This window comes from Arthrobotrys flagrans (genome assembly GCF_004000055.1).
Source record: "Arthrobotrys flagrans strain CBS H-5679 chromosome Unknown unitig_3, whole genome shotgun sequence".
Taxonomy (NCBI): Eukaryota; Fungi; Ascomycota; class Orbiliomycetes; order Orbiliales; family Orbiliaceae; genus Arthrobotrys; species Arthrobotrys flagrans.
The window spans coordinates 393,930-407,154 of NW_027137547.1; the positions used below are offsets into that span (position 1 = coordinate 393,930).

Sequence of the window (13,225 nt, forward strand, 5' to 3'; positions counted from 1 at the left end):
CCTGATCATTCTCTCACTCACGGATACGCTACCGATCGCGAACGAAAAAAAAAAAACAAAGATCACGCATACAATGGGGCTTCTTTCTTCACTTTTGGGGGTTTCGGGTCTATTCTCCACGATCTATGGTCTCTTTCTTTTTTTAATGTCGAGCCTAAATAGGGGGTTTCTTTTCCAGTCCGGTTTTTCCTTTGTAGCATACCTTTTTTCATGTATTATATAGATTACGTTCGGGAGAGTGATGTTTATATTGACGATTCCACTTTACAAAAGTACCGAAAGCATCACCGCATTATCGCTGTCTGTAGATAGGATGAATGGCATAGATTGGAATACAAAAGTTATCATTTGAACCAACCGTTTCCGTTTCCCTTGATCACTTGAACTCATTTGCCACTTTCGCGACGACGTTCAAGCGTCCTGTGTTGATTTCAAATTTTCCAACAAGGAAAATTTCCCGACGCTAACTTTTATCCTCGTCTCGGGGCTATCTTCACACCTCCAAACCTCACCGGCCTTTATAATGGCACACTATCGAAATAAAAACTCATAATTTATATCCTTCCAGAGGCATAAACCCTCCCGAAATGCCGCCCTCGGCAACCCTCCTCCCGTTCCTCTACCCCCATTCCTCCCGCCGCCTCTTCATCCGCCTCATCCGCCAAAAATCCACATTAACCCCCTCCACCGCCCGTTCCCTCCTCGAATCCGAACTCCCCGCCCTCACGACCCCACCACCCGCTTCACCAACGCACCTAACAACCGACCACCGAACCCCTCCGTTCCTCGACACCCTTTCATTAACCCTAACCTCCGGTTCTGGCGGAAACGGCTGCGTCTCCTTCCTCCGCGAGAAATTCGTGTCGCATGGACCCCCCAACGGTGGGGATGGCGGAGACGGTGGAGACGTATATATCACCGTTGACGATCAGATCGGGAGCCTTCACAAGTTGTCGAGGTTGAAGGTTGTGAAGGCTGGGAGGGGGAGCAATGGACTCGGCGGGGCTAGGAACGGAGCTAGAGGGGAGGATGTGGTGTTGAAGGTTCCCAGGGGCACCGTCGTTAGGGTTTTAGAGAGGGGGGTCGCTGGGAGGCCGTTGCCATCTGAAGTTGATGAGGAGTTTTATGATGATGATGATGAGGGGACGGATGGTTATGATGGAGGGGGTGAACAGGGAGAGGAGTTTATTGTGAAGAATGCGCACGACGGAAGGACGGATCAAGATCCTGCGGAAATACTAGCGAAGAAAATGAGGCGGAAGAAAAGGATACCCCGAAGATTCGCAAAGAGTAACGTCGACGATCCGGGGAGCGAATATATCCACTACCCGTTGAGTCTCGCCATGAACCTAAACTCACCGCATTGGCCGCCAAGAAAGCCGATAAGGAAAGATATGTCCCAACCTGACGTTTTCAAAGTCGACTTCTCGGAGGAAGAAGGTGGAAGTGAAAGAGGTGTCGGTGGGAAGAAAAAGGCTATGGAACCTATACTTTTGTTGAAGGGGGGTGCTGGAGGTTATGGAAATCCGAATTTTATCACAAAGGATGTGAGAAGGCCTATGTGGGCAACTAAAGGGTCGAAAGGTTCAACGATGAAGATTCAGTTGGAGTTGAAGTTGTTGGCTGATGTGGGACTCGTGGGGAGGCCGAACGTGGGGAAGAGCAGTTTGTTAAGGTGCATTACGGGAAGCAGAGCTAGGGTTGGCAACTGGGCTTTTACAACATTGAAGCCGAATATGGGGACCGTGGTGTTAGATAGGGGGTTGGGGATCGGTGATACTTTGTTTGGAGAAGAAGATGGAGAATCCGGGAGGGAGAGATTTACGGTGGCGGATATTCCCGGGTTGGTGAAGGATGCCGGGGAGAATAAAGGGTTGGGATGGGATTTTTTGAGACATGTGGAGAGAGCTAGAGGATTGGTATTTGTGGTGGATTTGGGGTTCGATCCTGTTAAACAGGTGGAGGGGCTATGGAAGGATATCATGGAATACGAGAAAACGAGAGAAGTCCAAAGACTTGAAGCCGCGGAGGAGGAAAGAAGGTTAAGGGAAGAAGAGCGCATGAGGAAAGAAGATGAGGAAGAAATGGGTGTAGTTATTAAACTCAGCGAGGAATTCGAAGATGAGATCAAACCGGAAGAAGGGATCAGTGAAAAGCCGTGGATGGTGGTTGGGAATAAAGCTGATTTGGAGGGTGCGGAGAGGAGGTTTATGAAGCTAAGGGAGTATCTTGACAAGTTACAGACCGATGGGAAGGTTAAACGGCCGATTGGGTGTATTGCTGTCAGTGCGCTCAGAGCAGGAAGCTGGGCTGATTCTGAATACGAGAAGGAATCTGAAGTCTGGAAGGGGGTCATTCAGTGGTTCAGAAGTTTGGTTAACTGAACAACATCTATCACGACATCGATGGGCGTATTAGTGGAGATCTCCGGGTGTCTAGGGACTTCGCAACTTCACAATTCTGAAATTACGAGCTATTGGTATTATGCTCACAGATATTCAGAATTAAAAATCTTTCAAAACAAGTACCCATCGTCTCGTAACCAAACCTGGTCGAGGACCTACATCGTACGAAATTAAATATTATATTGGTCGATATATTTAAGAGACTAAATACTAGTAACGAATAGCAGGTCCCCCTACGAATATATATATACATATAGATATCCTAATCCATCATATATGTGATTAAAGCTGATAACAAAGAGAAGCGGTCGGCCCGTAAAGATTAGGTACTAGTTAGTAAAATATTGAGGTAAAAACAAGAGTAAAGCGAGAAGCTGCCAGCGCGCACGTTTTGTAGTGACATTTTTTTTTATATTATGAAGGATATTTGGCTTGCCAGGAATCCTGATCGGTAGCCGCACAATCAGCAGCGGCAGCCCCATCGAAAGTCAAGAAGTTTGAAAGGGCCGGATATAACTGCTTGTCAGTCCCTGATGTGCAAAAGAAAATTAACAACGAGACTTTAGCACCGTTGACTACGGGCGCTGGAATAAAATCCGCATCTGGCGTAAGCATCATTCTCTGGTAGTTAAAAGGCCATATAACCGGCACGGCTGACCCAGCATCGCCTTGTGGGTAGCTGGCGCCGCTTACCGTGTCAAGCTTCCTCGTCGAGTCGGGGAAATTGGCTCTTGTGTCTGTAAACCAAAGGCTATACTTAGCGCTTTGCCCAGAGTTTAGACCTACTGGATTTTGCCCCGTCGCAAAGTTGTAATACGGTGTAATCCTGTTACTGGTACTATATGTATCTTGGATAGTCGCTGCGGAGTCAGCCGATTCTAGAATGCTGACAAATTTCCCGGAATATGCGTTAGAGGTATTTTTATCCATAGGTGCCATTGTGCAACTAAGGGTCTTGAAAGTTGCAGGTTGCAGGTCTCGTGCTTGATGTGGTGTAATTGGAACTTCAGTAGTACATGTAGCGTAGTTTCCTGTTGACGTCGGAGTCTCGGTAGCTCATCAACTGCTCTGGTGGTTCTCGTCCACGCAAGGTGCTGATAATCTTACGCTACTTATGAACGTTGCCGTCTCCATCGATTACATATCCGTTTCCAGATCTTCCCTTTCTTCTTGGATTTGGGGCTATGCTAATATCCGCATATGTTATGGTCGTGTAACTCGGCTCATGAGCAGTCGTGGTGTATGAAACGTTGTATCGTAATAGGTTTGGAGCACGTTTGCGGTGGCTGAGTTGTGTTGTGATCGAGGTTTGTGTAACTATTCCAAAAATGGCAAGCTGACAGGAAAGGAAAAACGGTGTAGCCGTTTAGCCTAGCCTTGATTCGATTCTACCGGCCTCTTACCCAGACGTCTCAAATTGAAGGGCCATCGTTTGCATTGACCGTTTTTCCATGATGAAGCCGGCTTGTAAACCCGGATTCTTCGTTACGAAGAGGCAGAAGACAAAATTAATTTACCATAGATACTTGAATGCTTAAGCTATACGCATGCCATGAAACTATCGATATATCTCAACTAGCTCCATCGGACGTTTTCTACCGAAATCGATCTTCCATGTTTCGAGAGAGTAGAGTGGTTTTCCTGTGAACCATGTAGGAGGCAAGGATCGGCTATTTTTCGCACGTCGTTGAGGAGCTAACGTGCCTGATCGCGACAGAAATCGACTTCAAGACCATGCGGAATCCACATTTTCTTGGCTGCACTATCGATGCTTCCTTGTGACGTATTACTAGGCACTGAGGATCAAAATAAAACCCTTTTCGTTTCAATATTTCACGAGTTCGAAAGCGCGTTCTTCAGTCGGGGCCACCCAAACAATTGTGGGCAAGCCCTATTATGAAAAGCCGTCACTAGTTAAATTTATACTGGTATCGAAAATTTCTACAACGTTTTGATACGTAGAGTTAGATTTTGCCATCATCATCATATAAGCAGGTGGCAGAGACATAGGTAGGCTGGGCTGTGGACAGTCAGTCAAGGAAGTAAAATGGAAGCTCCGGGAAGACATCCAGTATGCGATCAAGCAAGAGAGAATGAACTCACTAGAGAGAAGGAATTCATTCCAATTACAATCCAGCGGATTAACGTACAAATCGTGAAGCTTTCACACTATTACGAAGTTCACGGGAAGCGATCTGAAACGGACAAGAATTCAACACCGTGATAACGACACCAACTTCAACATTAAGAATACGCACCCTTTAGAATTTGAACCTCTTCGTACTTCAGTGTGTAAGCTAAACAAGTTAATTACTCAAAGCCGGGAGTTTCGAAGAAAGTCTTCGGTCAGTATCAGTCTGGCAAGACCGGTCTTCCGTTCAAGATGATGTATTCTGAACACCTAAAAAGTGTTGGCCGATGTCATCTACCACGCCAGCCCAACTAACGCAAGACTAGCCTGACGGAGCTTCACCACCGACACCGACGGTGTCCAAATGGCATTCACCCCAGCTCCCTATATCGCCATCGTGGACCCTTACCAAGAACATGTGAATATGCTTCACGTGCACATTTGATCTTCTCGACCTCATCGGGGTTTTTGTCACTACCGGTATTGCATGAAACACACGTTCATTCACTTCCCCATCGTCACACCTTCAACCTTGTCAATAATGGTCTGTGCCGCCCACCTCCTCCCCGACAAAATCTACCCCTGTCCTCCATCCTACGCATCAAAAACCCTAAAATTCATTATGCTCCGTTACGGTCTCAACCATCGCAAAGCTGCGAATTTCATCGATTTCTTTGGTTATAATACAAATACTATCGATTTGGAAAGACTTTCGCGGGAGGTGGATTGTGTTGAACAACGGTTTGAGTTTTATTGGAGGTGTTTGGATGTTGAGGCTGGGGCTAGGTTGTGGAGGGGGCCACGGGGGTGTGTTATTTCTTAGACTGAAGGGCTGGATGGTGATAGAATCTTTTGCTTTCAAGAAAGAAGACAAGGGAAAGGGAAAGAGAAAACGAGAGAAAGACCGGTCCACGCGCAAAACCTATCACTACAAATCAGACGTGGGACACCTCTTCTCCCGATGCCTAACATTTTTCCTCGCCGAACGAATGGCGAAAGTAATTCTAAGACACGAATAGGAAGAAATGCTTGGAGTGTTCGTGGTTACACAGAAGAACCACCAGCCGAGGAGACTCAGGTTCCTGCGGATGGGTATTCTTCAGAAATTGGACTTTTCTGAGTAATCTGACTATCGTACTACGCTGCCATTGTGGTGGGGAAAGGGGAAGGATAATCGGTAGTAAGAGATGGTGGGGATTAGTATTTCTTAATTCGATTGCGCATGTATATGTTGCTTTTTAACCATTTGCTCTAAGTAAATTGAGGAAGAAAAGACGAAGATGAAAACGAGAAAACCCACACCCATATGCTGCTCAGGAGCTTTAAAATGCTCTAATTCCAATGCATGTCAGACGGTAAAAAAAAAAAAAAAGAAAGTAAGCAAATAAGAAATTTTTGGCCGTACAAATTGCGTTCGTCCCTCCAACAAATGACAAGGATTGTAACACCTAAAAACAAGCTACGCCAGCATCTTTTCCGAACGCCTGAAGAAAGAAACCGAGAAAGATGTAGAACCCCGTCAAGAGATGGAATAGAAGAATTAACTGAAAGAGGTGCATTTGCGTTGAGCTTTTCCGAGTTCAACTTGTTTTCTCAAACAGAGCAGCATACTCCAGCAATAGTCTGTATTCGTAAATCGTCATGTCTATCGGCCGCAGAGCGGCTTGCACCCAGGAAGTGCTCTCAGCCGCAATTTCTTCTGCTTGTCGGGCACCCTGAGTCGAGAAAAAATTGACGAGATCTTCGATTTCATCCAACCCAATGGTGACGGGAACGTAATGTACCCAGGGAATAACGCGGTCGTCATGCCACTGCTCTACCAGTGTCTGTTTGAACACAACGCTGTTGCTCTGCAGGAGCCGGTAGAAGCGCCCCGAGTAGCCATTCCCGTCCAGATCCATCACGAATTTGTACTTGAAAGAATCGCTCTTGTCGGCTCTTGGCGGACGTCCGAAAGCCCCCTCCATGGCCTGGCATACATCCCAATCGCACTGGATATAAGCCGTCATACCAACATCAAAAAGATCGGTGTTATTTCGGACTTTGAGCATGAAGCGGGCTCGGTGATTCGTTTCCCACTTCATCTGTGAACTCGCGTATGTGCCTGTATTCGAGCCTCTCCAGTAAAGCTTGTTCTCCTTCGAAGTAAAATTTCGAGAATCGACGTCGCTTTTGTTCAGGAAACTTTCGTGGTGATAGTCATGCCCTGGAACTAAAACATCGCGCATGGTGGAGACCCGAGCGACCGAGAACACCGGGACTAGACCCTTTGTTGCGACAAAAGTGCACGGCGAAGTGAACATTCCATACTGATCCTGATAGGCCGGATTGCGACACAGGTCGAGGGAGGTTGTGATCGACTCTAAGAAGCGTGGGTGTTGCTGCTGTCCTTCTAGTCCGCTACTGTCGGTGTTTTGGCACGATGCTGTCAGTTGTGTCCAGGAAGGTTGCCGCCCATAGTCTTGAAAAGTGATATCATCCTTATCCGGCTGAGATCCTATAACTCGCGGTTCGTCGAGCTCATTCAGCAGAAACGTCATATCGGGGAGGTTTTGCAGAACAGGCTTCAATGAGTCCAAAATCGGCAAGCCATTCAGCGACGAGTTTCCATTTTTGATGGAAACAGTCTGCAACCGTGAACCTGTCCTGCGTGCCGAATCGATCCTGGATTCAAGGTGTTTTGACCCTAGTTGTCGAAATGGATGTAGCACCTTTTCAATAGTGTCGAAATCGTCAATGATGACGGAATTTTGCTGCAAGGCATACCGAACCCAATCTGCGAAGCCAGTCGGTGGATCCCTGCCGTACCGAAGCTTATAATTGGTGATGGCTTCCTCGGGGCTCTTTGATTGCCGCTTTACCAAGTCTTGGTATCGGAGACGCTGTTCGTATATTAATCGGTCGATCGGATGTTTTGGTGCAATGGTGGTTGTATTTGGCGAAAAAATCTTTAAACCTCGCAAGGGAAGATTGTGAAAAAATATCAAAAACATAACTATGACCACGATAGCCTTGGTAGCTGGAGAGCGCAGGCTCCGTCGCCATAGCTGCAAGTGCACCTTCATGTTGAGATACCAAATGCTCGGAAACCGTGCCCACGCAAAGCAAGACAAGACCCTCCCTGGCGTTCTCGAAACTTAACACAGAGCTAGACTGAATGCCTCATTGCTTGAGTGCTGTTAGTATCGTTGTTGCTGCTGATGGGTGATGATAATGAAGATGGGAAATGGTGGTAAGAGAACTGTCATATACTATCGAATACCACCTCGAGGATCCTGGACCCAGTTTAGGTTTCGTCCCACGTTTCCGGATCAGCTCTCTAAAAATACTGTCCGCGCTAATTTCCTGCACTTTTTGAAAGGCAAAAAAAGGGGCTGTTCTCTGATTTGCCAAATTGACAATTTTTTCCACGCCAAGCTGATATAGGCGTTCTCATTTTAATGAACTATCGAACCCCCGTCTAGCACATCAATCTCCAACCCATTCAAGCGCTGGCCCCACCGGAAGCAGGCTTGCTTATTGGCTTACATTTAGGCGGTCCCCGCCACCCCGTCAATTCGCTCCAAGAACAACGCAACCCTAGGTGAAACACAGAGCTGCATGTGGGGAACTCTTGTACTGTGCCATAAATACGTAGCTGTGCCATGCTCTTGCATCACAGAGCCGTGTAACATATGCTGGTAGGTTGCTGCTTCCAACAAATCACCTCAATGGGCTAGCGATTTGTATTGTTCTGTCCCGGCAGATGTTCGTATTTCGCACCTCCCATTTTAGGTCTTGTGGCTATTTGCAGGCGTGACACAAATCACATCCTGTGTTGTGTTCCGAAGAAGATTATATGGTTGAGAACGAAAATGGGCGCTTTGCATTCTGGCGGTTATTATCTGTAGAATAATAACCACCCTTCCTTCCTTCCGGTTCCTCTTCAAGATTCTGTGTTCTTCTTCATTTGCGCATCTTACCTTCCGGATCAACCATCTAGATGTTCAAGTCCTGGGCCGATTTCCTCTCTTTTCCCTTGTCATTATGGATTCCACTATGGAGTCTGTCCTTCTTCAAACAGGTTAACGGCGCCCTCTACCTTGAAATGCCGTTTGATACGAGCAAGTCTTTCGGATACGACGGTCCATGGTATACAGTCCCTGTTGCCATCGGTAGCAATGAACAAACTATAAACCTTTTCCCAGGGAGTCAGTGGGCTCCCACAGTCCTATCTACTACTGTCTGCGAAGATGTCCCAGATTGTGTGTCTGAAAAGGGCGGTCTTTACGATTATGAAAAAGACACGAGCACATATCCTAATACTATCGGATTCAATGCGAAGGGAGTGGACACAATACCCTATGGGACGCTCTTCGATGCTGAAGGACAAAATTATGCCCAATTTGCTCAACTTAGCGTTGGAGCCGGCTTTTCTCGTGTCATTATTGCGAACGCGTCTATCTCACGGGTAGAGAGTGTATCCTTATTCTACGGGAGGAAGGAAGTCGGCATGAGCAACGGATTCTTGACTTTGGGAGCTGTCGATGATGCACACTGTGAGTTACATTTCAATACCTGGATTGAAACCGTTTCATATAACCTGATCAGTTTATGTTCCTTTGTGCAGCTTTCGGGCCTTTTCAACCCGTGATACCTCTCAACAATCTCGCCAAGACCGGTGCAATCGCATCGCGGTCGTGGGCAATGCATTACCCGTCCGCAAAGCTCAATCAGCTTCCTTCACTAGTTTGGGGGGGTTACGATAAATCTCGAATCGCAGGGCCAATTCAGCGTTTCGATCTGGACTCAAACGCTGTAAAGAAAATGAATTTAATAGGTATCAATATCGGTATAGCAGTAGGAAAATCACCTTTTTCTTACCAAAGAAAATCAAACCTTTTGGTCAATCCTTTGTCAAATGGAAATGGCAATGCTCTAAAGGTAGAATTGGAGTCGGCCATTCCTTATCTAGTGCTCCCTCAGGAAACCTGCGATGCTATTGCCAAAGAATTACCTGTGACATTCGACAGGACTACAGGTTTCTATTTCTGGAAAACAAGCGACCCACTGTATCAGGCAATAGTCACGTCCCCGGCCTACCTCTCCTTTGATTTTCGAATTTCAGCTTCTCAGAATTTCACAATCAAGCTACCTTTTGCACTTCTCGATCTCAATCTGACGGCTCCACTTGTCACGGCTACTCAAGCCTACTTCCCTTGTATGGGCGCCCGACTTGACACGGAGTCCGGTGACGGAGCTATTATGGGGAGAGCATTCTACCAAGCGGCCTTTATCGCTCAATCATACGAAACCCGCAAATTCTGGATCGCTCAGGCACCTGGACCATCTTACATTCGCCCAGATATCCAAAGTATTGATAAAACGGCTTTGAGTCTAGACGCACCTGCCTCAGAAGACGATACATGGATATCGAGCTGGAATTCGACCTGGAAGGTTGTCCCTCTTGAGATTACGACCAACACTTCTGGATCCCCATCTTCAGAGACTTCCTCCGCATCTTCACCTACATCAAAACCAGGGGCAGGCATCTCGACTGGGGCAATAGCAGGTATTGCGGCCGGAGTAGGTACCGTGATTCTGCTCCTACTCGCCCTTGTGTTTCTGCTTTGGCGCAGAAGAAAGAAGACAGCGCCACCGCCACAGCCAACACCATCATTGATACCCTTAACCCCTCGCGATGGAAATTCTCCAATGAGCGATTACCCCAACTACCAGCAAAACTATCTACACGAAGCACCTTCAAATCCCTCGATTGCTTCTGCTTCGAATCAGCGCTGGGAGCTGTCAGTTAATGGATCGGAGCGAAGGCAAACTGGTAGGGAGTCGAATCCTCAGAAGCCACAGATTTATGAATTACATTAATGCGTCAGGATGGCCTTTCCTATTGTTTTTTTAATGCTATATACCTTTCCTATTGTTTTTTCAACGCTGTATACGCGCTTATAGTTTCATACTTAAATTTAAACTGTCTTTAGTAATAATAAAAGCAGATCATCTTTCGTATATTGAATTCAATACACGAATCGAAATAGACACATTCGCCAATCACAGTCACCCTTCCTTGTACAATAAGTCTTGAACCGCAATAAGCATGCAGCTATCTTAGACAGTCGGCTTCCTTACGTGATTTACCTGCATGCTTCAATTCCCGATCAAGCCTCCTTCGGCATGGAAACAGCACATTTTCCGAGTCCAGCAGCGTTAGTTTCTGACTAGTCTAACACTGGGTATATTCAGAAGCCAGGATCGCGGGTTGTTGTGTTGTGCAGATGGGATCACAACGGACAGCGATGTGTGCTACGATAGTATTTAGCTACAGGAACTCACTTCCTAATTCAAGATGAACAAGATAAAAACGGATTAGAGAAAATAGCACTTCTGCATGCATCGCATGCTAGGCTCAAGGCTACTCCGATACGATGAAAGCACGATTGACCATCTTGTAAACCAATGATATGAAGTGGGAAGAATTCTTAAGCAAGGTCTCAGATAAGTATCTATTGAGATCCAATCTGTCCCGGGCCGGCCATATGAATGACAACCAGAACATACCATGATCCTATTGGAATTTCCAGTATAGCCTCAGAACATTGATACAAGACCTTCTCTATCGAATTGGCTTCGGCATATTGCATATTCACTCTCTGTATACGGTGGGTGATCTTGCGAAGCAGGACGTCCCATATCATAAAATCTTTGCGAAAATTTATAAAATTTATAAAATTATATTTATTTCACTTTTCAAATAGGTTCTTTTTTATTGGAACCGCAAGAAAATTGAGATCGGTGCGGATTTGTGACACCAAGCACAGAGTCTTTCACAGAACCAGTGGAAATCTAGTATACCACAAAAACAACGCAGTTTTGATACCCTTGAATTCACAAATTCCACGTGTGTTCGATCTACTGCGACCATTTTATAAATTGCTATTAATATACATTAAAATAGATCTCCCCTTAGGACAAGTAAATTCTTTGCTAAATTTGGAGATATTAGTACTTTAACTTTAATATCAATTATACTTAACTATATAAAATTATATTATTTATATTATAAATTGTTACTAAGTTGAAGCATCTAGTAATGATAAGGATATATATTATACTTTATATTATTTACTTATACTATATTATCTGCGGAAGTTTTCCCTGAAAGACACGAGCTTTATGAAGGATGCGCCGCCTGCCCCGTTTATGAAGCATAAAGAATATATACGCCCCAGTTTGGGGTCCACATGACATTAGTACTACCTACACTACCTATTATATTACATTACTTATACAACAAAAATATTTCTGGAAAAAGACTATTGTAGTGGCTCCATAAAGGTTGCGCCGCCAGTCCCATTTATGAAGCATAATATTGCAACTAAAATTTATGAGATAACAAACCCCCAAAAAATGGGATGAATTCCCAATGTACAACTCCCACCATCAAGGGGACTACCCTATAAATTTACGGCAGGCTTACGAGGAAAATACAACCCGAATTTCGAATTCACCGTATGAACTTGCAGACTCATAACTCCTTCAACAAATCGAACTATACAAAATATCTTTTCAACGACTTTGTCGTCGTCCCTATATGCAGAATTACTAACATATCGACATTAATATTATATTATATTACATGCCCCAAGGCAGATTTTTAGGACTTCGTCGTCGACCTTACACGGATAATTAAGTACCTACATTAACATTATATTACATAGCTCTAGGCTGATGTAAAGGCACCAACCACCTCTTGAGGCTATCGAAATTTGAATCAGACCAAATGAACACTCCATCCCCTAATCGCGCCCAGCATTTCAAATGACCCGATATCACGACTAGAGAGCCAAAGTCACGGAAAAGGCGAGTTCTCTAGGATATCACTGCTGGCGCATACAAAACTTTATGCATATATGTCCAAACACCAGCCACGGGATACTTTTCCCTTTATATAGATGATTCCATTCTCTTATCACCATCACACATGCGCAGCTGAAGATAATTCTTACTCTATAAAGTTATTAATTTCACGTCTATCTATAATAAATTCCATGAAAAAGCCGTGCACCGCCGTCGCCTTGTCTTGTATAGAAAAACCCCTCCTTCCTAACACACCAAAGTGAAGTAGAATTTGAAAGAAGAAGAATTAGGAAATGAGGAGAAAAAAACCTGAATAGGCGTTGTTAGTAGAAAACGTAACAATCGTATACGTGTAAATGACAAAGTATATGCAAGGGAAATAAGAAAACCTAAAAAAAGATGGAATTCGAACAGAAATCCATGTATGCATATCCCGTGATTTTTAAAACAGAAGAAGAGAAAAAGAGGTGAGCGACGAGAAGACTTGAGAGGGTTTTTTAACATCTTTCTCATCAAAAAAATATGTTAACACAGACATGACCGGGCATGACAATCTTTAATCGTGAAGAAAACCTATCGTGAGGAGGTAAAAAAAAAAGAGAGAAAAATAAGAAAAACATGAAGTGAAAGAGAAAAAAAAAAAGTCAGAGGCATTATACGCATGTCGAAAGGATACCTCCCTACAAAATACCCGACTCTCTATGTAGCCGCGGAGCTAACCATTTGGAAGGTTGCCCCAACCCTCCTTCTCGAGCCACTCCTCATACCACCCCTCAAACCCCACCCTGTGCCTTTCTCCACCCCATCTCCGTTGTCGGAGGAAGCAGTACTTGGG

At 45.1% G+C, this 13,225-nt stretch overlaps 3 protein-coding genes across 3 annotated transcripts; 2 read left to right on the forward strand and 1 right to left on the reverse strand.

Moving 5' to 3' along the window:
* Nucleotides 1-587: 587 nt before the first annotated feature.
* On the forward strand, nt 588-2,384 carry DFL_001497 (uncharacterized protein; the record flags this gene model as incomplete). Its single annotated transcript, XM_067630123.1, has 1 exon — nt 588-2,384. One exon carries the CDS (start codon nt 588-590, stop codon nt 2,382-2,384), a length of 1,797 nt encoding a protein of 598 aa, XP_067492799.1.
* A 3,732-nt stretch (nt 2,385-6,116) lies between these two features.
* Nucleotides 6,117-7,601, reverse strand: DFL_001498 (uncharacterized protein; the record flags this gene model as incomplete). The annotated part of the gene is made up of 1 exon (XM_067630124.1): nt 6,117-7,601. The coding sequence occupies one exon, from the start codon at nt 7,599-7,601 to the stop codon at nt 6,117-6,119; it is 1,485 nt and encodes a 494-aa protein (XP_067492800.1).
* A 917-nt stretch (nt 7,602-8,518) lies between these two features.
* On the forward strand, nt 8,519-10,401 carry DFL_001499 (uncharacterized protein; the record flags this gene model as incomplete). Its single annotated transcript, XM_067630125.1, has 2 exons — nt 8,519-9,074; nt 9,146-10,401. The coding sequence occupies 2 exons, from the start codon at nt 8,519-8,521 to the stop codon at nt 10,399-10,401; spliced, it is 1,812 nt and encodes a 603-aa protein (XP_067492801.1).
* Nucleotides 10,402-13,225: the final 2,824 nt, after the last annotated feature.